Source organism: Asterias rubens, chromosome 7 (assembly GCF_902459465.1).
Source record: "Asterias rubens chromosome 7, eAstRub1.3, whole genome shotgun sequence".
NCBI classification, from domain to species: Eukaryota; Metazoa; Echinodermata; class Asteroidea; order Forcipulatida; family Asteriidae; genus Asterias; species Asterias rubens.
In genome coordinates, this window is record NC_047068.1 from 15,772,004 (window position 1) to 15,799,505 (window position 27,502).

Consider the following 27,502-nt stretch of genomic DNA (forward strand, 5'->3'; position numbering starts at 1 on the left):
GGGGGGGACATACAACAACAACAACAACAATTGACATAAAGTGATTCGGCACGACCGAGATATCAAAGAGTTTCTTTTAGTGAAGAACAATAATTATGTTTATATAAAATTCAAAATCACTGCTTTGATCTTACATATTGCATGACTTATTTTGGCCAGTGCTTTTTATTTAATTGGTTACATATTGACGGAGGTGTTTGAATGAACAAGGGCAAGGTAATTTATTAGGTTAATTAATTGAACTACAAAGGAGTAATGCTTGAGGATGAACGTTAAAACCTTATCGCGCGAACAATGCTACACGCACGACCTTCCCCTTCGGACTCGAAACGGGATTAATCTTGGCGCTCTTTTACTTCACAATAGCTTGGTTTTAAAGACAATGGACACTATTGATAATTGTCAAAGACCAGTCTTCCCACTCGGTGTATCTCAACATATGCATAACATTACAAACCTGTGAAAATTTGAGCTCGATTGGTCGTCGGAGTTGCGAGATAACTATGAAAGAAAAAAACACCCTTGTCACACGAAGTTGTGTGCTTTCAGATGCTTGATTTCGAGACCTCAAATTCTAAACTTGAGGTCTCGAAATCAAATTCGTGGAAAATTACTTCTTTCTCGAAAACTATGTTACTTCAGAGGGAGCCGTTTCTCACAGTGTTTTTTACCATCAACAGCTCCCTATTACTCGTTACCAAGTGAGGTTTTATGGTGATAATTATTTTGAGTAATTACCAATAGTGTCCACTGCCTTTAAAAGAAGGGTCACAAATATTCCCCCAAATTAATTACCTTAAAAACATACTTGATGATAAGCACTGCAAATTTTAATGCACAGTGATATCAATATATTTTTGACATTTCTTTCGTGGTATTTTGTGTTTGTTTCATTTATGCCATTTTCTTAATAAAGGAGGAAAGTACTGTTTAGAACAATTCTCAATCTTGTGTTTTATTTATTTTCAGATATTTTAATATTTAAAAAAAGTACACCACAAGGGAAACTGACTAGAACCCCAAACAAAAATACACTGCAAAAACTGGTGTGTTAAAGGCAGTGGACACTATTGGTAATTGTCAAAGACTGGCCTTCACACTTGGTGTATCTCAACATATGCATAAAATAACTAACCTGTGAAAATTCGAGCTCAATCGGTCAACGAAGTCGCGAGATAATAATGAAAGCAAAAACACCCTTGTCACACGAAGTTGTGTGCGTTTAGATGGTTGATTTAGAGACATCAATTTTTAATCTGTGAGGTCTCGAAATCAAGTTCGTGGAAAATTACTTCTTTCTCAAAAACTATGGCACTTCAGAGGGAGCCGTTGCTCACAATGTTTTATACCATCAACCTCTCCTCATTATTTTGAGTAATTACCAATAGTGTCCACTGCCTTAATTCTTCCTGGTATAAGTGACAACACCACCGATGTGTTATTTATCCCCATTACTATATTACGTTGGTGAAATTAACACCGTGTCACATTAGAGACACCAATTAAACACCCCATTTTTTGCAGAACATTGACAAATAAGGAAACCGCCAACATAGGGCTATAGATAGCTCATCGTTGGTTCAAATCCTGTTTCTGTGTCCAACCCCAAGTAGGCCTATGTATATTTACAGATGTCAAGAACCTTCTAAAGGACGAGACAAAAAAATTGCTTGACCGTAGGTTACAAAACCGAATTGAACCTTGGAGCAATTTTTAATTAAGTACTAGAGGTAAATTTTACTAAGGTTAATCCAGGTGAAGGTTAATCCAGATTGCCTGCTGATGGGCAGAGATACCGACCAGAACATTGAATATCCTCCAATTATTAAGCTACTTATTTGAGAGTGAAGAGGGAAAATTAAAGGGAAGGTGTACGTTTATGATTTATTTATTTGTTTGTTTAATTGTCTGGTGTTCTTAAACCAGGGTATCCCCGTCAGTTAGCAAAAGAACTGTTCTCCGGGGGCCCGGGGTCACATGAAAAAGAAAAGAAAAACAAAAAATGATATGCCAAATTAATATTTGAACCTGAGAAGCGTTACTGTAAGTGAAGGTTCTCACATTATGTAGTCTATCAGATATTGTTCTTTCTACCTGGACATTATTCGCTCAGGATTTTCGGCCATGGGACCTATTCCATTTTCGGGTCAGTATTTTTTTTATTTTTGTTTTTATTTATTTTTTTATGCAAGTTGTTTGACACACAAGGCCTGAAGGCCACTTCAAGGTGTGGCCTACAATTTTTTTTTTTCCAGAGGCCGTTGCCACCTACTCCTGTAGGGCTGAAACAGGGTTAACCCCTTTACAGTCCATACGGATGTAGGCTTGGGTATCATCAGTCCGAAGCCTGGCCGGTAGAGCAGAAAGCACTACCTCCCCAATTTTATGTAGCAAGTGTCACGACCGGGATCCGAACCCACACCCTGCTGATCAAACACCAGTGCTTGAATCCGGTGCTCTTAACCGCTCGGCCATGACACTGCAGAAACCGGGTCAAACTTACGCAGATTCCGAGTCAAAGTCCCACAACAGTTTCCGGGTCAGTGTGACCCGGAAACGAGCCAAGCTCCCTGAAATCAGTGAATTGTTTTATTTGTAGAGTATCGTTTATGTGATTTTTACGGTTTTGCATTTTGTTTCATTATTCTTGTCATATTATAACCTGTGAAATCGAATTTTTTTTTACAAACGAGCCATATTATATCATGGGTGTTTCTGTGAAGAAAACATGCAATTTTACATTTAGCAGAGTTTGCACTGTCTGGTTCTTATCAACGTTTGACTGTGAAGACAGAGGTCTACAAACTTCTTAAGCTGTTAGTTTTATGACCCGTTAGTTTATGTGTTTGTTTGTTATGTACAAGGTTAAATTTCCCATTATTATGACTATCGTGTAGTATCGCGCCTATACCAGAAAGGCCCTGGAATGCACACGTTCACTCTTTTTGTTAACAAACTAATGTTTGGTCTATAGTACCAAAATATAAAAAGGGCGTTCGGACAAAAACAAATCTTCCATGCTCGGTTCGGAGAAAATTTAATTTGATTTGAATCGAGATGGTTGGTTCGACAAACTATAAAAACCTATAAGACTATTAAATATGAATGATGATGCCGAACAATGAATGGGGGACGGCCTTCAAGCCAATCCTCTCTGTGGATTTGATCGATCGGAGATTGTCATGAACTCAAATCAGACTGCGTCAGATGAAAATTGTTTTCCCTTATATTATTGCATATGACAAATAATAATTGGTGTTTTCTGTTGCCGTTCGGTTGCTATAGCAACATTGCATTGATATGCGAAAAGCAGAACAAGCATTGACATTGCGTGTTAATGTTACCAGCCAAAGAGTCGGTGATGTCATATTTAATTGGTCTTTTTCAATGTTTTTCTCGTCGTGCAGTAGTTGCTCTTTTCTTCCCTGCGTTGTAGCCACAATATTCGGTTTCAAGAAAAACATCGTTCGCAACCGGCTACCAGCTAACACAATTGACGACCGGCTTGGACATTTTTCAACTGAGAAGTCCAATGAAATTCGCCATTATAAACAAATCTTTTAACTCGTAGATAGTCATGTGAGTGTACGAAAGCCCATCAGTGACATCGCTGATGTACATCCAACTGTTTCGTGTCCGTTTTATGAACAACAGTTTGAATTGTAGCAGTTATCTCAATGCTATTTATCAGTTAACAATCGTTGTGTCAAAGATAAATATTAAGTGTTTGAGTTTGTAGAATACAAGTTCTGCAAAGAGTTACTCATTATTTATCTGTTGTTCATTTTTTGCCTTTGTAACAAAAAGTATACCAATGATTGTGGCTGTGCACATTATTTCAAAAGCAACGACTTATTATCTCGTTCGAATGACTTAACATTTAGCCTACTTCTCTTCGAACGGCTTATTGTTAGCCTAAATTAGCTAGGTGGCTACTTATAATATTGTTTTAAAAAAATTACTTGGCAGCAATGCACTTCCGACGATATTTTGCACCGAAACTGACAGTTTTTGTCACTACGCACTGACACCAAGTTTTACCATTGCAACACACTGCGCACATCAACCTAAAAAAAAGAAGACAAAAACGCCTCCCATGAATTGGCACCAATTAATTACACTGCGTTGTGCGCGAACTGACAAACACGCATGGCAAGTATACACTGGTTGATGTCAATAGATTTGCGACTGTCGACGAAACGGACTTCCTAAAACATATCTGTCGTACATCATTTCTCAGGACGAAAAGCAGCATCAAGCACCGTATAATAAAGTTTAAAGCATCAAGTATTCACTGTCAGAACTCAAGTTTGTCCTCAAATTTTACAAAAAAAAAAAAATTATTTTGAAAAGAGTTCTTGCAACTATTTTTCCCGATTGCTATACTTTTTCAAGTCAAGTCCAGTCAAGTCAACCTTTGATATCTGCGGTGATGAGTGCCACTTCGTGTACGGCATAGGAGAACATTTTATTAGCAATATTTTATTTTTAAAACAACAATTCCGAATGGGGGCAGTGAAACCTTCAGCTCTGGCCCTCTGCTTGACCCTGTGCACGGTGGTCAGTTTCTCGGCTAGGGTGTCCGGGGGAAACGACAAGATGTGCGGGGCGGTTGTGACGGCAGACGACGGTGATGACTGGGTCGCGCTTAGGAACAAGGCGATGTCCGCACTCGGGAAAGCTTGCAGGCGGCCCGTACAAACCACGGGCAAACTGCAGACAGTGTCGCCAAAAACAACGACCATACTGCAGACACTGCCGCCAAAAATCACGACTAAACTGCAGACAGTGCCGCCAAGAACCACGACCAAACTGCAGACAGTGCCGGCAAAAACGACGACCAAACTGCAAACAGTGCCGCCAAGAACCACGACCAAACTGCAGACAGTGCCGCCAAGAACCACGACCAAACTGCAGACAGTGCCACCTAGAACCGCCACCATACTGCAGACAGTAGCGAACAAAGGTAAGTAGTAGTAGTAGTAGTTGGCCTATACTCGGTACTACATATAAGTTTTCTTGGGAAAGGTACAAAAGTTATGCTTCACCTTGTTTCCTTAATGTTGACATATAAAGTGGGGTTTTTTTACAGTCAAAAGTGTGCCCTTTAAGTAAGCTTACTTACTGTGAATATGTACGGGCCTACATATTGATTATGTTGCAAACTACAAATTTGTCCTTATACAAATTGAGTTTACTGCCAATGAGGGTGTCTATGTGATATAGTGTCCTATGGATTGGTTGAAAAAATGAATGCATTTCTTCGAATAAAGTTTAAACAAAATCAGTAATGTTTTCATACTTGCAAATGTTGCACAGCTACAAAAATTGTTGTTTTTCACAAAAAGAACATTAAAGGCAGTGGACACTATTGGTAATTTCTCAAAATAATGATTTATAGCATAAAACCTTACTTGGTAACGAGTAATGGGGAGCCTTTGATGGTATAAAACATTGTGAGAAACCCTCTGAAGTAACGTAGTTTTCCAGAAAGAATTAATTTTCAACGAATTTTATTTCGAGACCTCAAGTTTAGAATTTAAGGTCTCGAAATCAAGCATCTGAAAGCACACAACTTCGTGTGACAATGGTGTTTTTTCTTTCATAGTTATCTCGCAACTCCGACGACCAATCGAGCTCAAATTTTCACAGGTTTGTTATTTTATGCATATGTTGAGATACACCAAGTGAGAAGACTGGTCTTTGACAATAACCAATAGTGTCCAGGGTCTTTAACTTTGTTAAATTTTTACATCCTTGCTATAATTCAGCAAGTGACCCTTTCTAAATTGCTCTCGTGTTTATAAAAGCATAAGACGTGTCAGCATCGATGCATTAATTAAAGATAACAAATTGAGTTTACTGTCAAATAAATGATTGCATTTCTTCGAATGAAGTCTAAACAAAATCAGTAATGTTTTCATACTTGCAAATGTTGGACAGCTACAAAAAATTGTTGTTTTTCAAACAAAAAAAACATTAACTTGGTTAAGTTTTTACATCCTTGCTTTAATTTAGGAAGTGACCCTTGCTAAATTGCTCTCGTGTGAAAGGGGCTTCATAAAAGCATAAGACGTGTCAGCATCGATGCAATAATTAAAGAACACGGTGTTTTAAGCATAGAGCTATATATATTGACTAGAGCGCTAACACCCCGTTATACACACACTAAGGTTTTGAAGCCGTGTGGGCACATCCATGTTTATGTACAAACCAATACAAAAGCTTGACATTTTGTACGGCAATTGTACGGCTATTTGCATGATAGTGCGTCTGTTCTTTTTTATGTGCCATCGAAGCAAAAAATGCAGTAAATGTGAACGCACAATCTGTTGATCAGCGCACAAACTGCGAGCGTCATGTGCGTCATGATTAAAAGGCGCGGTTATTTTTTTTAGTACGGCAATCAAGTCGAAGTTACGGTTTTCGTAGCGCGGACGTACGCGAGTGGACAGTTGCGTACGTATACGCACACGCCGAATGTAAAATAATCGCGGCAATGTGTGTTCTCTTAAAATTCCGAATTCACGCAACACACCAAACATGTCTGCGCGCGCCCAGGGTGGCTTCAAAACGCAGAGCAAGTTAGCGCTCTAGTCAATATATATTATAGCTCTATGGTTTGAAGTCATTATCTTCAAGTTCGCGCTAATCCTCCAATCAGATTGGCAGAATGGAGTGGTGATAAAAACCCTTATATAACACCCGAGCAGATCCTTGCCATTTGATTGGAGGATTGTCCGTCACGTGATAGCAAATAAAAGTGCCATTGCAAGCTGAGTCACTCACCGTGCTTTTTCGTTCCATCCGAAAAGTACCATTGCACGCTGCCAGCGTGCAATAGTACTTTTCGGATGGAACGAAAAAGCTGAGTAAACACATATCACTGCGTGCGCGTGTCTTTGGTAACGCAGCAGTGTTACTGCAAGGTAGTATAATTACTTAACATTCGGCTTCTACAATTAAAAGTTGTAGGCCTACGTTTTGTTTGTTTTGAAAGTTGTATCTTTTAATCAAAATTACAAAGATCTACTTGGATGTTATATAAAACAAATAATGAATGTTTTTCATTCGTGCAATGGTGCGAAATGTTCATTCGTTGAAAGCTGGAATGTTCCATTCAACTCGGCTCCGCCTCGTTGAATAGAACATTCCATCTTTCAACTCATGAAAATATTCGCACCATTGCACTCATAAACATTCATTATGTGTATAATATTGCACGGCTAATATCACTACCATGCGTCTTGTGTGTTCTATGTCACGCAGACCGATCCGACGCGCACCGGGCGCGCAAATGTTTAGCACCGCGCGCCATTGCAGGGGTGCACATGTGCCACGTTTTGTGCACAAAGACATAAGGAAATCATGTTTCTTTTTACTATTTATGGAAATTAAATGTTTTCCTCGACGAATAACACAATTTCCTTAACAGGACATCATGATAATACCAATGTAGATCACTGACCACAAAAATTTACGACAAAATATAAGCCGAATCATCTTGAACAAGTGCTTGTCTTAGGGGAGTTAGGGGTCGAACACGCGGAAACTGCATAAAAGTAGCTAATGCGGTACATCGGCAAGGTAGTTTGTCAGAATTTCAGTATTTTACTTTCTGCTTAATTAAAACAAATTATCAAGATTGTAATACGTTGTTATATCAATCAGCCATATCACGGAAATTTCATAGATTATCGAGGAAGACATTAAATTCCCATAAAAAGTGAAAAGGAAAACGATTTTCTCGTGTCTTTGTGCACTAAACTAGGCACAAAGAAACCCCAGCAATGGCGCGCAGCGCATGGCGGCGCCCAGCACTTGCGCGCCTGGATCGGTCTATACGTTATCACACGCGCGCTCGTGGAAATACGGAAAATATAGCGCGTCTGCGTCCCATATCCACCTCGGCCTTCGGCCTCGTTGGATATGGGACGCAGAAGCGCTATATTTTTCCGTAAATTCCACTCGCGCTTGTGTGATAACTTATAATATACGCACAGCCATTGGACCCTTTCGGTACAGAAAAAAAAATAAAAGTTCACAGATTTACAAATAATTTACAGGGTTTACAGAAGGTAAAGGTGAAAGACTTCTCTTGAAATATTAGTCCATGAAATGCTTTACTTTTTGATAACAGTAACCTCGTTAGCGAGAATTACGGATTTATTTTAAACACATGTCATGACACGGCGAAACGCGCAGAAACAAGAGTGGGTTTTCCCGTTATTTTCTCCCGACTCCGATGACCGATTGAGCCTAAATTTTCACAGGTTTGTTGTTTTATATATAAGTTGTGATACACGTAGTGTGGGACTTGGACAATAGTGTTTACCGAAAGTGTATAATGGCTTTAAGGGAAGGTATAAGTTTGGTAATCAGTGTTCAAATTAATGGCATTGAAACTTATTTGTAAGAAGCATACAACAGCTTTCGATATAGTATAAAGCGTTTGAAGAAATATTTCTTTATAAAACCAAGTGGTCATAATCACCGAAATTTGAATTTGCGAAGCGTTACTGTCGGAAACGTTTTCAAATTGTGTATTCCTATTAGGGGTATGGGTCCTGCGTGGACATGATTTGCTCCAGATTTACGGCGATATCTCTATAACGCTACCACCTTTTGAAATGAGATTTGCACTGGTTAATTTTATTCTATATTATATATTCATTTACATGTATACATGATCAAACAATAACTTGAACGTTTCAAAAACCCAATTTGCATTAAGCTCGCGAAAGAACTGTGTGCTCAATTATAGTGAGGCTGCGTTGAATTGAGTTGAATTTATTGTTTTATCCGGAGAAAACACCGCAAGGACATGGCAAAAATAGGCCAACCCACACACAACAGAATGGCAATGGAAATACATTAACAAAACAAGGAAAAAAGTGGAAGGGGGCTCAACGAATAGACCCCTAATCATTCATTAAAGCCTGTTCGAACTTCTTGCAAAGCGAAATTTCTTGTGCCACTTTGTAAAAGCAGTGTACGGATTTTTGCGTCGCTAAAATTCCCCTCCTTACACAACAATGGTAAAAACATGAGAGAGAAAAAAGGAATAGAAAAAAAAACAGATCCCTAGGGAGTAGTAGGATTTTGCTCACGTAATTGAGTCGGTACGATGGGTGAAGAAGAGAAATAAATGTGGGTCGATATTATACAAAGAAGCCATAAACCCAACCAACCGAAGAAAATTAATTAACTAATGAAAAGGCAGATAAGATTTGTTTTATTTAAATTCAAAGCCTTACTAATTTAAACCCATCCGGACCGTTTTCGTTTATAGGGACATTCCGTTATTGAACTCGTTAATTATAAGAACTAAACATTAAGTTTGATTCGATATCGACCGACAAGGTTAAACAATTAAACAATGTTCAATGAGGTACAATGTTCAACGGGGCACAGCACATGGGGGTACATTTTTTTTCCCCAGGAGGGCATGCACTGATGGCAAAGTTTCCGTTTGACATTTCTTTAAAAAGACCCCAGCTAGCGCATTTTCAGTGATAGGCTAATTTACTTTTTTTGTTTGAAATATAATCTGGCAAATGTAAATGGTAAAACAATTTAAAAAAAAACACGGAAATTATCACGTGAAAACTCAAAATTTCAAATAGGGGGAGGGCACGGAGCGGACATCTTTTTATCACAAATTTTTAGGAATATTTTTACGATTTGATTTAATATTCTGGCTTCAGGTATTGCTGATACAATTGTAAAATTTTGACTAAATCATGACGTGCTTATCAGTAAGTGCGGCGTGCTTAACAGTGACTCATTCGGAGCGTTTCGGGCAGAGGCCGAGTGCGTGCGGGAGAGCCCGAATGGACAAAGACCAGCACCACGATCATTAAAATACAGACGTTTAACACCCGGGAAAATGTGGCATAACAATTACTTGAATATCGTTACTATACAGTACATTATAATTATAAGAGCAAGGGGGCCATTAGTATACAAAACATTCTGTATACTCTATACCTTTAAAACCTTTTAAAATGCTGACTACATTGTCACCTCCATGATTGTACCCGAACAGTAGTCGTACCCGGATGTTAATCAACATGGGCAGTGATTTGGTTACAAGGGGAGGACAAAATATTTATCCCTTTAGAAGAATGCCAAATACGCTAGAGAAAACACTACCAGCATCCTATTGTGATACGAAATCCGTCGGTCAGTTTTCAATGGTAGATGAAACCAAATTAAAGGCAATATGGAAATTCCCGTATCCTGCCACCACCTTTTCTCACTGATGTTTTAAAGATGCTATGTCAGATTTTTGGCCCCAAACATTAAAATATATATTTGTTTGAGTGATTGGTATTTCAAAGAGTATCACCCGCTCTAACGAAAAAAAACTTTTACTTTTAATGGGCAGGAACCATGACAAAAATTTAAAACGTTTCTTATAAAACATATAAGAATTGGTCACGTGATATATTGTCGGGATCCCGACAAAAACTAATTTTGAGCACTTCTTTTCACTGCTACTAATAATTGGCTAACTTTTTCGAGCAATGGCTCAGATGAAAGCATGTACTTTCTCGACCCCATCAAAATACCTATTTAATTTTAAATAAAAATGTTTGGGTCAAATCGGCAAAAAATCGGACATAGCATTTTTAATAACTCATTAATAGAATACTATTTTAAATTCATAAGTAATAGAATGAAAATGAAAAAGTGTTGGCTAGATACGGACATTTTTTTCGCAGGTGAATTACCTAGACGTGATTGTAAACAACGCACCTGAAGGTAGATAAATAATTTGAAAAAATCCAAACAAACCCTCTAATTCTATGGAAAATTAATGTCAGCACGTGCTCTGCCAACGTATTGTATACAATGTATTTTGTAGGCCTACGTTCGTCTCACAAACAGGTGTCTCGTTTGAGAGCAGCACCGTATGGCATAGGGCAGAGCCTTATATTGGGAGAGTTGCGACAATTTGCGATTAGAAGCCATTTAGTTCCCCCAAGAAACGGATGGGTGAACACGGGGTGCCAGACAAAATGGCTTCCAGCAACTACGTGACCAAAAGAAAACTGGTCCCTCCATGTCGCAACTCTCTCAATACACAGGTCTGGCATTGGGGGTACGGTCTCCACCAAACTAAAGCCCTGTCTTTTTGGAGACCCATGCATAAAATCTGTATTTATCCCTCTGTTTTCTTCATTGATTAAATGTAAAATCAAGTTTTGAATTTGAATAGAATTTCCACTTACATATAATTTGAGATGTAGAGCTGTGCAGGAAGCTCGGCTTGGATGGAGAGTCGAACCAAAATCAACAGTAAGAAAAGAAGAACCAGGGCTCCGCCTCGAAAAAAATGACATCTTTGCCAGCCTCCCACACTCTCTGCGTTGAGGTTCCATAGGGCTTTGCACATTCCAAACTTGGGGACAGTTAGGTAATAATACAAAGCAATGGACAAAAGACTCACCCAAATGGACAGTTTTGTCAAAATGTTATGCAAATGAATCGGCTTGGTTAAACTTGTCCAAGTCGGTGCGTGAGTTACGAGTTACAAGGAGGAAATGACCATCTTAGGTCGTTTCCGAATTAATGGCTTCAACAAATTCTCCCGTTTTTTTTTTTTACATTTTAGATTGTTCTTTCGTGACTGAAGCTTCACCCGACCGTGGCTTCACATTCATTTTGAATCCACTGGTACCGCCTTTCCGGTTAAGCTTTGAAGTGAAAGCTCCCAGCAGAGCTATGATACTCCTGGCTTCAGAAAAGACGAGTGGTTCCGTCTTTGCCGAGATAGGTGAATATTAAAACAATTGCATTGACCGCCATCTTTGATGTCAAACAATGGAACTGACGTGCATGCGTGACGCCGCTGCGCACAACACTCAATCAACCAATGACATCTCTTCATTTATGTCAGTGTGGGAACTGATTAGGGGTCCATTGAATACAATTGAATTATTAAGACAATACAATTGTTCCCTTCCATTCGTGTTTCTTGAAACGGCGGGAAATCAAGATGCCGCGCCACGATGATAACCGCGCTCAAACATATGGTCCTTGTTCCATACTTCCACATACTAAGCGAGAAACTTGCTCTATGCACGAAGCAACGGAAACTGTCCTTTGTTAGGTCTATATACATCGCCCGTTAATAGGGGCAAGGGGTACCCCCACCCCAATGTTCACCCATACTTTACTGTTTCCTTTTCCACCGACCTACCCCCTCCCCTTGAAGCTACCCCCCCCCCCCCCCAAATTCAACGCACACAATATATACCAATACAGGGGTTATCACCTTGACCCATATCCAGAACTAAATGGGTCATCAGTGGTAATTTTGAAAATATCGTGTTTTCTTTTTTTATAGCAATTGGGAGCAGTGACAACCAAGGGGCGTTCATCAGAACCTGTTACTCAGGTGACTCGTCACCTTGCGGTAGAGAACACAAGGTTGATACGTCGTCTGAGCAAGGTTTGTTAAGCAGTTTGAGGTTTCGCGCCTTCTGGGTTGCTCTCAGCAAAGAGGGCGTCCTCACGGTCGGCAAGGGAGGTGAGGATGCGAGTTTCTTGGAGTGGAACGCCGTTCCGTTTCATGGTCGTGAATATCCAGAGGTACATGTTGGTATAGGTACATTTGGCGATTGGGAGAGGGGAGACTGGGTGTTCCATGCATTTTGTGAATAAGTGAAAGCTCATTTTCTTTAAATTAATAATAATCGATTAGAAGAAAAAAACAATTATGCATAAATTGTATTTAATTTATTTGTATAAAATTATATAAGGGATAAGACAAGGGAAGAGAATTCGTTAGATGTGGTAGGAAAAACCCAATGAATTATTCTAGGAAAACCCACACAGTCAGGGACTAAAAAACAAACCAATCAACTATAGTGCCCTTCTCTACTACTACCGCGGAGTACATTTTCAGAATTAGGGAGACTTCCCAGTTCTGAAAAGCACTGCCGGTGTCGCATGCAATTATGTCCTGTATGCAATACTATCCGGAGGACATTGTTGCATGTGCAATAATGTCCGCCTGACTGTTTTGCATTTAACAAAATTATGCAATCGTGTCTGCCCGGACGCTGCTGAAAAGTGCAATTGTGTCGGCCCGAACACATTTGCATATGCAGTTGTGTCCGCCCGTGCAAAACCGTCCTCGCAGTAAATTAACCGCCATTTGGTCGACGGAACACGTTCAACATTTTGTTTAAAAGCTTAGTGCATGTCATGAATGACATGGGAAATGTTAATGTTACGCGCGCACATACATGTCCACCGGACGGTTTTTGCATAGCCCCGGACACGATTACATATGCAAAAGTGTCCGGAGCGGACAGTATTGCATGTCGGACACAATTGCATCTGTCACCGGCCTTGCTTTTTTTAAAACTACTACCTGGGCGGAGAGTAGACCATCGGCCGCGGGGTTACAAACTTTGCTTTTAGTGGATTGAGGAGGCCAAATCAAAACCATAAAATGTCTACATTCAGTGTCAGAATATCAACAACAAATTCCGTTTACGCTAGGTATTTACGACAACTACAACAGTAACGTTTATTGTGACTTTATTGTGACGTATGTTCGTAATACACGTAATATACGTACATTTAATAAGTTCACAAATGACACAAATCAATCATAATCTCCCAGTGAAGGCTTTTGTTTATATAATACAGCGTAGCGATAATAAAGATTAGTTTATAATACAACAATAATTAATATGCACAATGAATATATGAGATTACGACAAGTGAGGTTTTGTTTTAGAAATGAAGTTTGGTATTATTTTGTATTGATGTATCTTTCTGGAAATATGAAACTACAGGGGTCTGGTCACCGTAACAAGTGAAAAGGTATTATACAGGATTGGTAAGGATCAACAAAACTTTAATTTTCAGTCTGTATAAGCTTACATATTATGAAGTTCATACTAAAACAAAATTTCCCTGCGAAATATTTCCCTCTGAAATAAAGTCAAATTCGAAAAAATTGTATCTGAAAACCAAAAATAAAATAAAAACCGCAATAACTGATTTCGGTGTTACAACCCCAAATGAATGACATTTATTTTTGTGTTTACACAATGAATGAAAAATGTGCTTGGTTTTTTACATTGTTTTCTTTCTGACTGACACAACTGATTCAGCTTAAGTTTTCACAAGTGTATTATACTATTGCGTTACTGCGTATTGATCAAACGAAGAATGAACACTTGCCGTGAATATTTTGTCAGTTCTACCATCCTCCATGGTTCTACCAGTCCTGTATAAAACATTTCAAATAAGAATCGGGTTCAAGAGCGAAAGTGGTGACGTCATGGCACGTCATAGTTCGCCATGGCATGAGCTGACATTTGGGTTAACAATAATTCATGCAATGTTAAAGAGAGGTCCGTATATTGTGATTATTTTTTAAACATTTTCTTTTCTTCAAATTTTCTACGATTCAGAACAAAAGAACCTCAAATCTCTGTACGTTTCACGGTTGTGAACACACACAAAATAGAAAGAAATAAGAAAAAGTACTCTTGACGATTATATATTGAGGTAATTAACAACAACGCCCCCCCCCCCCTCCCCAACCAAAAAATAATATGGCTTCCACAAAATATACCTTCATGCATTGGGCTGTTGTCATAGTTACTGTGTTAATATCACATTTTATTTTGAGGCTTTTAGGGGTACCAATCACAATCAACGTTCAACAAATATTGTTATTTGGCTGGTAACTCCTTTTGCTGCAAGGATAGTTTTATGCTTAGCACATTCGTAAGCAGCTATGTGAAATAGTCAGTGCTTTTCTTCAGTTGTTGCATTTTAACTTAGTTGACAGTGGATTTATGAAAATCAAAATTCTCGATTGGCAATCTTTTGTTATGATGTGATGTCACAGTTGCTTAGCGGTATTTAAAAAGAATAACAACAACAACAACAACAACAACCACCAAAGTAAACACTACAGCTGTTGTTGATGGTTTACAAATAACAATAGCTAGTATACAACTACACAACTACATTATACCAACTCTATGTACAACGACCATTACTTTTACAAATTCAATTTCTAAACAATGCATTTCATTAAAAAACTCTTTTTTTTTCATTTAAATCATTACTCATACCAAATCATTCATAATTTAGTACTTATACATTATATTATAGCACTCATTAAGTCTAATTACATATTGTCTACTAAAAAATAAAGTTGAAGCAAAAGAAGAAGAAAAATATTCAATAAATGCATATTTGTCAGGTTTAGTATAAAAAAATATTCTCAAGTTAACAGTAAACTTTTACTAAGCTATACTTTCTAACACTTGAACAATCCATTTACAAGAAAGCTGAACAATACACTGTACCCATGTATACATTTATAATTTAAAATAAAATCACCGACAGAAGTTTTGACACAAAGATTTGATTTTTGATTAATAAAGAAGATTTATCCAATCAATGTCATTTGTTGTATACTACATGTAAATGTTTTAAATTATTACTTATCATAATGTAGATGTTTAAAGCATAAAACGTACTTTACCTTCATACTCTCACTTCATCGATTTTGTTCCGATTTTATCAAATACTTGTTTGTATTTAACTACACCTAAACTTTATGACAAAGAAAAAACACAAACAAAATGTAAATAACTCAAATTTATATGTAATGTGTCGCTTTGACTTGGCTGCAGCCATTTTGTCTGGTTCCCTTTTAGTGAGTACAACTAAAGTACATGTAAGGAACCAGACTATTATTATGCAGTATGTAACAATAGCCCCACTGAAACCACAGTTTATGCTTATGTAATTCATAAAGGGCAGTATCAGTGGTATCGATTTGTTGCAATGATTTACAGCAACAAAGAGAGAATTATAAATAGTTTGAAAGCTGGTACATTATTCCAACCTTTTTGTTTCAACATAATTGCAGACAATGGGTAAACTTTTATGGGGGATTTGGTAATGAACACATTTTTTTCTTCTTCATAACTCGCATAAGTTGTATTGATTAAGTGGATTCATTCGATTAAAGGAATTTAGCAAGTTGCACCAAAATATCAAGAAAACAAGAGTATTCATTTTACATCAAGCAGTATGGACTGAAAAACAAGTCAATAAGTTATCGTTCAGTAACAGGCATTATAAAGGTGCAAGAAACCTACTCAATATTCCAATATGAAAATTATGTTCTGTTAGCAACCACAAAAAGGAAGTTGGGCCTTCCAAATGCAGAAGAGTCTGTCATAAAACTGCTAAGCAGTATTTCTGTTAAACATCTTTATGAAATTGGGCCCCGTGGTCTATGGGGATTTTTTGTTTCAATTCAGCCCTGCTTTGTGAATTGGGTTAGTGTTTTTCTACATGAATTTATTTACTCAGACCCCAAATAAATAAACCAATTTTGTGTAAAATAGGAAACGTTTTCCAAGTTCCAAGGCAGCTGTGTTATTTCCTGAATATTGCACACCTAAAACTGTACACAACATATAAAAATAATCTGAACATCCTCAAGAAAAACTGAAATGTAAATGAACTTTCTTCTTGGGAGATTGCCTGGAACTGGTCGCCTGTAAACTGCCTTAGTGCAAGGTACTCTAAAAAGCTTAATCGTGAATTTGGGCACAGATTTAAAAGGGGGTGGTGCTGCTTGGCCGACAAACCTGCAAGCACCTCCCAGCACTTATTACTAAAAGGAGTTGCAATGAAATGTTATTGTGAAAATATTACAATTTTTTAATTTTTCTATTTGGTCTGAGGCCCACCGTTCACCCGGACCTTTTTTTGTTTTAGCAACACAGGCCTTTGAATGTTACTTCGCAGATATTTAAATATTGTCAACGAATTGAATCAACTTTCTATTCACTCAAGATAAGAATTAGTGAAAATCACATGTAAATTTTGTTCATCGTAACAGTGACAAAAAGTATACACTACTGGCAAAATTAATAGATTAATATTATATTGCGAAACAACATTTTGACTGCTTCATTTCTCAACAGGCCTTTCACTCTTGTCTTTTTTTTCAAATACTTTAAATGCCTTTTTAAAATACACATAAAACCTTGTCACTAAAACTTGTTTACCAACTTTTAGATTTGAACTGAATTGACATCAAAATACATTTTGGTCACAGCACATTTAAACACTGACGGCCTTGCATCCGTTCTTTGTAGGAGATTTCTGCGCTGCTTGTTCACAGGGTCTAGTTTCATAGAACTGCTTACAAACAACTTTCTGCTAAGCAAAAATTAGCAGGATATCAGTTACAGACAGCACTGTAGCATGGTATTTTGGCTGGTAAACTAACTCTAGTAAGCATGTTTGTGCTTAGCAACTTTGTTGTGCTTAAAAGCAGCTCCATGAAATTAAGACCAGGGCCAAATACATCGTGCAATAGGTTGTGATTGGTCAATACGTAATGGGGCGGAGCTTAACTGATCAGTCTATTTCATTGAGTTGCCTAAGCTGAAAATATTACTTAGCAATTTCCTGCCAAGCAAAAATGAGCAGAATACCAGTCACAGATTGTGCATTCACACATGGTAGTTTGGTTGGTAACCTTATTCTGGTGAGCATAATTTTGCAGCACTTTGCCGGTTTTGATGTTTGTTAAGCAGCTCTATGAACTTAAGACCACCTTTCCCATCTGCCGCTTCACACGACTGCAGCAAAGACGCCACATGCTAAGAAGATTGCAGGTGATTCAACCTGTGGATAAAGCATTCAAAAAAGTATCTTAAGCAATATGCAAAAAACAAGTTACATCGGGATACTTTTAGATTGCTTAGTGGCAGCAAACTTACCAGGTGAAATCCACTGGTAATGGGCACATGCTCAGAAAATTTACCTGGTAACTCTGCTGCCACCTAGTGTTCAAAAGTCTCCAATTGTTTCCAAAGGCAGCAGGCATACAACTGTTTGTGATCAAATCAAGGACATTTCCAGGCCAAGCCAGACATTTTACTTTTGTTTTGTTTTACGCCGTTCTTGTTAAGCACAACAGAGCTAACGTGCAGTACGGATTGACACGTGCAAGGGACCGGCCGGTTCTTTAATCACAAGTTCATTGGACTACCCCAAATCCCAGAGCCAGTACTTTGATTATAAACTTACTAGAATCTGGTGGTGCAAAATCATTTGTAATCGCAGTTTGAGAAAATTTCATTTTTAAAAGAGAAAAATAAAAAATAAATAATAAAAAAATACTGTTGAAACCCTCCAACAATGGAGTGAAACAATAAAAACACTTCATTACAGTAACCGATACAATATCCATTTCTTTTAGCCAAACTAAATACAGTTCAAGGCATGACTCAATCTTGTGACTTCCACTTACATTCGACTCTTATTATAACAAGGTTGCAGGGACTGTCCAAATTACCGCTTAATAACAGGAAAGTTGTTATAAGAGTACATCAAAACACAGAAACACAAAGCTGAAATCAAATTCGTGACTTCAAAATGAACTGTTTGTAAGCAGAACCTCTTTAAAGGCAGTGGACACTATAGGTAATTACTCAGAATAATTATTATCACAAAACCTTTCTTGATTACGAGTAATGGGGAGAGGTTGGTGGTATAAAACATTGTGAGAAACGGCTCCCTCTGAAGTGACGTAGTTTTCGAGAGAAAGAAGTAATTTTCCACGAACTTGATTTCAAGACCTCAGATTTAGAATTTGAAAGCATCTGAAAGCACACAACTTCGTGTGACCATGGTGCCACACGGATGTTTTTTCTTTCATTAATATCTCGCAACTTCGACAACCGATTGAGCTCAAATTTTCACAGGTTTGTTATTTTATGCATATGTTGAGATACACCAACTGTGAAGACTAGTCTTTGACAATTACCAATAGTGTCCAGTGTCTTTAATGAGTGCCATGGTAATAGGTTTAATTTGTTGTACATACCTGTGATGCCGAGATGTCCTAGAGAAGGAATGGGTTGTTAGCTTGCTGAGGCTGCATATGACTCTGGGGGGCACCTCCTCCACTCAACGGGATCAGCGGTGGCGGCAGACTGATCCCAGCCCCGCCCATATTAGCAGAGAAGCCCGCACCTGCCCCATAGTTTACCTCTTGCTGCATGCCCATCATAGGCTCCGCCCTCATCTGGTTGATCGTTGGGGCGGGTTGGCGCTGCTGTTGGAACGGGTTCTGGTGTTGTTGGGCAGCTGGGCCTGTCGAGATTGCCGAGCTCATGGACATTCCCGAGCCGGCTGGCATTCCCGAGCCCAGGAATGGATTTGGCGCCTGCGGTAAGAGCTGGGCTGGCTTGGGCGGGCCGACCAGGGAATCCAAGTTGACTAGGCTCGAATTCACACCGAGAAAATCTTCCGGTTTGGTGGCCGCCTTCTTCTGCTGCTCTAAGGACTGCTGCTGTATCGACTGTTGCATTCCGGTCATATCAAAGACCCCGCTTGCTGTGATGGTGTTCTGCTGCTGCATCATTGGCGCACTGCCAAACAGATTACCATTACTACTTGGTGGGACAGCGGCATTGTTAGCGGTGTTGGAACGAAGCAGGTCAAAATCGGAATCCACATCGTTGGGCGGGATGCCTTGACCAGCTGCCCATGGATCATTCTGTAGGGGCATGGCGGTTGGAACGCTTGCTGGGCTACCCCAGGGATCGACAGCTGGTTGAACTGTTGGCATCGCGGGGGCCCATGGGTCGGCAGCTGGGGCAGGGACTGGGGCCGGTGCAGGGGGCGGGGCAGCCAGGACAGCCCAAGGATCATTCTGAAGAGGAGGTGCTGCAACTGGGTTGACAGTTGGTGCCCATGGGTCGTTAGCTCGCTGGTTTGGTGGGGAATCAGTGTTCTGCATGGGAGGGTGAGAAGAGCGTGGTTGATCTCTAGCCAGGAGTAGCAAACTTGCCTTTTTCTTTAAGACTGGTCCTGTATGCTCTTGTGTTGTGTTCTGTGCATGGCGAAGCCAACAGTCATGTAAACATAGTGCCTTCATATTTTGAAGTTTTATTTTGGTATTAAATTAGTGTAAGTTTTTATAGGTAGATTTTGTCAGCCCAAGAAACTCTTTTTTTTTTTTTATTGTCCAGAGTTTTGGCTTGTGGATAATTTAAATAAATGAAAAATAAATTCCTTTTTTAGTTTGAATGGAAGTTAAAATTGACGATGAACTAATTATTTTGGGTTAGACGTTTTTAACAATGCAGTGATCATATTAGTGAACCAAAAGTTGCACAGGTGAGCACAGAACACAATGAAAAGAAGCATAGTAAACCAAATAAAATACATCATGGCCAAATTTCATAGGGAAGCTAGAGCAGCAAATAGGTGCTTGCAAAAAACTTCTGCTCAGCAAAATTGAGAAGGATACAAGTCACAGGTAAGACATGTGGAATGGTATGCTGGTTGGTAAAGCATAATTTTGTAGTGTCTACATGTAGCTACTTTTTGTGTTTTAGCAGCTCTATGAAATTAGGCACATGAAAAAATTCCTTAAAATCCACCTCAACCCCCCACCCAATATTCCGACAAGCTAGTAAACAACCTCCATGATATATCACAGGGATGAGAAAATGACACCCAGAAGTTGGTATGGGTGCATAAATGAATCTCCCTGGATGTGCAGAATGATAGAGTAGGATTTGAACCTTTGCATGGTGGAAATACGATACAGAAAGGTTTGCGGTAACACCATGTAATGACTATCTCTAATGAGTTGGGGTGGTTCTGAAAAGAACCGTTAGTTTCAACTCGACGTTTCGATCAGTATGCTCTGATCGTCTTCTGGAGAAAAAAACAAAAAACAGAAGACGATCAGAGCATACTGATCGAAACGTCGAGTTGAAACCAATGGTTCTCTCAGAACCACCCCAACTCATTAGAGATAGTCATTACATGGTGTTACTATAAACCTTTCTATATAGAATGATGATAGAGCTTTATAGACTCCCTATATCATTCCAAATTGATATCTGAAGGTCTGGTTTATAACAAAACCAATATTTCATCTTTGTGATGGCAAGTTTACATCTTTCAAGATAATCTGAAGGTACAGGGAGATCAGATGTACAGTATTCCAGTAATTAGAAACAATCCTTAAAATAATCAGGACAAATCCTGAAAAATCACAGGCCATCTTCCATTTCTGCTATTCAATATGTAACAGGTCCAGAATTAAAAATTAATACTACAGCATGTGTAAGGCACAATTTCCAGTAAATAATGCAAACAAAATTAAAAGGTGCCAGTCAAGAAGAAATTAATGTAAAGTATTTTCCAATTGTAAGTTGGGAAAGCAAGCATGAAGAAGGTGTAAAAAAGTTTCTGCTGGAAGAGGGTGATAATTGCAGTAGTTCTTCAGGAAGGAAAATTCCAGAGATGCGGTTGGTGCTTGCTGTCACCTCGCTAATTGTGGTGTACTTTTTGTATAGTCTGTCTTTATAGTCGTGCCTATAAATCAGCATTAGGTTGGGACAATACCAATCTATGACTATCTAAAACCAGTTCTTTTCCCTACAACCTAATAGTGGGTGCACCAATACATGAAGGTGACATGCTTCCATTCTTATTGGACAATCCATTAATGTGATGGTTTGGCTCATATCCAAAACAAAAACAACCCAAACAAACGAAAAACAAACATCCCAACAAACAAACAAACAAAACCAACCAAATAATAAATAAACCTACAATCATGAAATAAAAGGTACAAATTAAAAAAAACTAATGAACAAATAAATGCTCATGCCCCGGTGAATTGGGTCAACACTGAACCAAAATCAAAGTTAGTTGTCTGAAGGCAACAAAAATTAAAAAGTGAGAAAAGGGTGAGGGTACCTCGTCTAGACTTTCATTGATGGCCATCTCAAGTCGTATTCTCTCGTTCTTCTGCTCTTGCCTCTGCTGGTCCGCCTCCTCTTTGCTCATCGCTAGGGCCAGCTGCAGCTGGAGCTCCTCCTCGTTGGAGGTCTGGGGGCGTGCCTGTTCAATGTCAGAGGTCAACGTCCTCGTTGCTGGTGGGGTGTCGGAGGCCGCTGGATCGGCTGAATGGGAAGGTAGGGTATGAATACTTAATCCCTCGGCTGACTCAACATCTTCTAAGTACAGGCAGTGTATACTTTGGGTTATTATCAAAGACAAGCAGGGTGTAAAGCTACATGTAGATCAATTTAAGTGGTGGGCAATAAATCAACAAAAATTTGACGTCCACCAAGGGCAAGTGGATCAACAAAGTTATTCATATATTTTTTTTATTTATTTTTTTTACCCATACACCGATGTGTGTGTTTGCACTGTATACTCAGTACTTCTTGGAGTCATTTGAAAAAAATATTACAGGCATGTTACTCTGATGGGATTCGAACCCACGTCCCTTGCAATTCTAGAGCAGTGTCTTACCAACTAGACTACCGGTAGCTATTCACGTTTAATTAGGGGGCCATGAATGCTGAAGTGAGGACAGGTTTCCAAACTGCTTGTGTATGGGGGCCATGCAATCAAATGAATGGGATTTTGACTGTGTTCTTTCACTGTGACATTTGATACTCCTATGTACCGACTCAATGCACAGTGGACAATACTTGTTTAAGCTGTGGTGGGCGGCACAATGTATTTTTCTCAAATTTTGAGTCCTAGGCAGGTCCGCCCAGTACTACCCACAATGGCTACACCACTAAAGACAAGTATCCTCACTTGGAGTATACCAACATAAAAAAAAAAGTGATTTTTTTTTTCTTCAAGCAATCTGGGCATACTGCTATAATCAATGTCAACAGCTTGTACGCCTGGATTCCGCGATTCTTAACTCAGAACCTCATATATGGACAAATTTTTTCTCAGTTTGGCGAATGCTTAAAGACACTGGACACTATTGGTAATTGTCAAAGACCAGTCTTCTCACTTGGTGTATCTCAACGTATGCATAAAATAACAAACCTGTGAAAATTTGAGATCGATTGGTCGTCGGAGTTGCGAGATAACTATAATAGAAAAAAACACCCTTGTCACACATAGTTGTTTGCTTTCGGATGCTTGATTTCGAGACCTCAAATTCTATTGAGGTCTCGAAATCAAATTCGTGGAAAATTACTTCTTTCTCGAAAACTTTGCACTTTAGAGGGAGTCGTTTCTCACAATGTTTAATACTATCAACCTCTCCCCATTACTTGTTACCAAGTGAGGTTTTATGCCGACAATTATTTTGAGTAATTACCAATAGTGTCCACTGCCTTTAACTCCCTCCAACAAAAATGTTAAAGGCTCAAAGAGAGTTTTTGAGAAAAAACCTGGAAATCACACACCTGGGCCCAACTTCATGAAGCTGCTTGCAGAGAATATTGCTTTTAAAACAACCCTCTGCTCAGCAAAAATGAGCAGGAAACCAGTCACAAATGGTACATGTGACATGGTAGTGTGGCTGGTAACCTTATTCTGGGCAGCATAATTTCGTTGTGCCTAGCATATCTTGTTGCTAAGACAGCTCTATGAAATTGGGCACTGTTTGTTTCGTTTTTAGTGAGATCAACCTACCACCTTGCTCAATGCTACCCGGTGTTGTTGTTGCTGGAACAGCAGCTGTCTCAGCCTTTGTGGTGCTCCCGAATCCTTGAGATGCCTGTGCGAATCTCTCCTTAGCCTTCAACGCTTGCACTCTTTCGTTCTTCAATCTCTCCTCATCCTGCAACAGCCCCACGATGTGCTTCGACTTCTCTCGCACGTTGCGTCCCACGTCGACGTTACTGGTGTCGTAAAAGGTGAAATCCTTCAGCGTGTTGATGTCCACGATCTTCTCTTTGCTGTGCTGCGCGACGCGCTCCGACCCCGTCTTGATGATGTACTCCAGCAACACCAGGGATTTATAGACGTGCCGCCAGTTCTTCCCTTTATCGTTTATGCGTCTCCAAATCATCTCCATAATATCCGTGAACGCAACAACATTGTACGTCAGGTCGGCAATTTCTGACATTGTTGTGCTTGAGGGACCCCACGGATCGTTGGACGTGGCGTCCCGTACTTTCTTCTGAGAGTCGTTATAGTTGTAGATGACATTCTTGATTTTTCGACTGGTGGCCATCTTGACGAGTGTGTGTAGGTTCTGATCACAAATCCAAAATAGTGTTTCTAGGAAACTGAGCGAGTCACCAGATTCAAGTGGTGAGTTTTTGTTCTCAGAGCCTGCGTCCTGAGTGGTGAACACTCATACACAAAACAGAGGTTATGTTTTGTCACGGGGAAGAAATGTCCTGAATGTCAATGAAAAATGAGAAACACCATTTCAGTTATTACTGATACTACATATTTCTGGTAATAAACCAATTATGACTCTTCTGTGAACTTAATCAAAGTAGCTCGTAACCCTGAGGAAACCTTTGACTAGGAGTGCTTACTATGTGAACCAGAAACACCAGGGCTAACCCCTACTCTCAAAGTATCTTGCTCAAGGACACAAGTCTCAAACTCTGAACTAGAGTAGACCACCACTGGGTTGCAGCGTACTAGTACTACAAGCAACACTAGGGGTTAATGCAAACACTTTCATAGATACTTGTATACAAAGCAATTGCATCAGGGATAAACATGGGAAGAAAAAAAATAATCACCTGAAAATTTTGTTTTATTTTGTTGAAAACAATTAATAAATTCAGTAATAAACCATGGCCTGGACAGTCAGTATAACTTCATTCTTTGTGTAAGGATAATTGCAGACCTCAAAATAGCCCATGACACCAACAGCAAATGTCGTGGTAACCTGTGCTTTTGCTGTGGTGTCCTTTGCAAAGTTCCAATACAATTCTATTATAGAAGAGTTTGCGGTAACACCATGTAATAACAATCTCTAAATGAGTTGGGGTGGTTCTGAAAAGAACCGTTGGATTAACTCGACGTTTCGATCAGTACAATTCTTCATTTTCCTCATAGAAGTGCCCCCTTACCAGAGGATAATTGCTGTGCTTCTTCAAGAGAGAAATTCAAGGCCTGTAATTGCTTCCCACAAACATCACATTTTTAGAAGACATGGCAGTCTTTTGTTTGTTATTGACGTGAGGGCACTTCATCCAAAGAAAGCACAACTTCAAAACTGTTAAAAAAACAAACCTTAGGATTTAGCTTTTGGTGGCAGTTGGGGCTTCCTTGTGGCAACCGTCAAAAATTGATAAGACTGCAGTTCCTGAAGGAAAACATAAAATAGTATATACATGTAGTGAATGTGACAGGCACACAGTACACAAGACATGCGTGTAGACATGTAAGACCTTAATCCTCCAATATCCTCCTCTTCTAGGTCACTCCACACCTATTTATTTAGACTTAGAATAGATAAGATTGTCATGCCTGACCAAGTGACTGATAAGCAAATCTGTTATCTGTGGTCTAGTGGTTAAACATCTGTTAAAGAATGGTAAAGGTCGTGGGTCTCAATCCCACCAGAGTAAATTTGAAAAAAAAAAAAAAAAAAATTCAAATGACTCGAAGGACGCAGCAATAACGAGTGACGACGGTAGGGAACCTGTCAATGGGAGACTTTCTGGGACGATAGAGGGCAGCAGACTTACCGGGTAAATCCATTGTTCTCAGAATTATGCGCATGTTCAGAACTACGTAAACAATGGGAATTTACCCGGTATGTCTGCTGCCGCCTAGCGTTGGAAAGTCTCCTATTCCATAGCTCAATAGATGGGCTGGAATGTTAAGATTTCTCTGATTTTGAAAATGATCCGTTCGAAGCACAAACAATGACTGTGAATGTTAGAACAAGATGCCTTAGGTTGCATCTTATGACATTTTATTGAGAAGCTGTTTTAAATTATTTGTTTTCTGTTATTTTTGGGCATTTGGTGGAGTGTGTTTAGAAATTCAAAGCAAATTGCCATACAGGTCATAATGGCTGGAGTTTCATTGTACAATCATCACAGATGTCCAAATTTCTATTAGGATCATAAGGATGTTTGGTATGAAATAAACTAGTATCTTATTTACTAAAATAAGATTTTCTTCTTGGTAAAATTGGTGAAAAAGTGGGAGCAGGATTCCCTAATCTATTCTCAGTGCCCAACACCACAGAGTCAGCATGTACATTGCTTGGGCACTGGGTGCGTGGGACGTGGGCCTACTGGACTTTTTCAATTGATTGTAATTTGTTGGCATGATCAATTCAAATTGATGAATTTTAATTTGGGTCTAGTAAATTACTTGGAAATATGAGTACGACTGTAACTTCTTCTACTACTAGCTACTACTACTACCTAATCTATCACTGACTATACTATTTTAGTATTACTTCTATTTACTAACAGTAGGATTGATTATATAACACCCAAGCAGATCCTTGCCATTTGATTGGAGGATTGTCTGTCACGTGTTAGCAAATAAAAGTACTATTGCTTGCTACATCACTCACCGTGCATTTTTCGTTCCATCCGAAAAGTACTATTGCGCGGTGAGTAAAAACATCACTGCAATCGCGTCTTTGGTATCGCAGCAGTGTTATAAACTGTTGTTACTGCAAGGCACATATTCCGGCGTCTGCGTGTCTCAAAACAGACGCTTTGTTTGTTTTGAAATTTGTATGGGAAATGGAAAAAAGATCTACTTGGATGTTATATAAAACAAACAATGAATGTTTTTCATTCATGCAAATAGGCCTAGTGCGAATATGTTCATTCGTTGAATGAATGAAAGATGGAATGTTCCTTTCTCAACTGGGCTCCGCCTCGTTGATTAGAACATTCCATCTTTCAACTATGAACATATTCGCACCATTGCACTCATAAACAGTCATTATTTGTAAACTTATAACTCAGATAGTGTGGAGTTTTCTATGGATAACTTTCCGTATGGCGCCACCACTTTTTTACTCATTTTTACAAAAAGGGATATATCAATGAGATAAATTAGATACTATATTAGGATAACTTTCCGTATGGCGCCACCACTTTTTCACTTATTTTTACAAAAAGGGATATATCAAAGACTAATGAGGTAAATTAGATACTATATTATTTCATATCGAATGAAAAAGTGGTGGCGCCATGCGGAAACTTTCCCTATATTATTTCATATCGAATGAAAAAGTGGTGGCGCCATGCGGAAACTTTTCCTTTTCTACATCTTGTAAACATTCGTCATTGGCATTGCATGACATTACGACCCTTACGGCATCGCCGTGTCCGGCATCGCCCTCATTCATCAATTTTTGTCATGTTTGTGTTGACATTTTTATTATCCTATCCCGATACAACAAATTTCAAAACAAATAAAAGATTAAAAGTGACACCAATACTTTAAAAACTGTCACATTACCCCCGACCAAAATGTATACGATCATAAGAAAGAAATTTAGAAAGAAATGTAATACTAATACCTTCAATCATTCAAACGCTGCCCTTCCTTCCGGACTCTGCTGTGTTTCGTGTGTGTGTGTGTGGTTGCAAGCACAGTCACGTGAGAATTCGCCTCCGTTCCGGGTTCTGGTACCCTGTTACTAAACGTTTTTCAACGACAATATTACATGACACCAGCTACTGTCCTTCAGCTCTCGCGG

General features: G+C 39.0%; 1 protein-coding gene across 1 annotated transcript; it reads right to left on the reverse strand.

The window, feature by feature from the left end:
* Positions 1–13,540: 13,540 nt before the first annotated feature.
* On the reverse strand, positions 13,541–27,444 carry LOC117292915 (epsin-1-like). The gene is made up of 6 exons (XM_033775090.1): positions 27,323–27,444; positions 25,057–25,129; positions 23,491–24,203; positions 21,799–22,004; positions 18,902–19,813; positions 13,541–17,697 (listed from the first exon to the last, which is right to left on the reverse strand). The coding sequence occupies exons 3-5, from the start codon at positions 24,032–24,034 to the stop codon at positions 18,920–18,922; spliced, it is 1,644 nt and encodes a 547-aa protein (XP_033630981.1). The 5' UTR covers positions 24,035–24,203; positions 25,057–25,129; positions 27,323–27,444; the 3' UTR covers positions 13,541–17,697; positions 18,902–18,919.
* Between the last annotated feature and the right edge of the window lie 58 nt (positions 27,445–27,502).

Excerpts from the sequence above, each read along its gene's own strand:
- LOC117292915 (XM_033775090.1), bottom strand. The coding sequence starts at position 24,034 with ATGGCCACCAGTCGAAAAATCAAGAATGTCATCTACAACTATAACGAC. Across the intron at positions 22,005-23,490 it reads GGGTAGCATTGAGCAAGGTG|CCGATCCAGCGGCCTCCGAC; the intron begins GTAGGTTGATCT and ends CTTCCCATTCAG. Across the intron at positions 19,814-21,798 it reads TCAATGAAAGTCTAGACGAG|AACACTGATTCCCCACCAAA; the intron begins GTACCCTCACCC and ends CCTCCCATGCAG.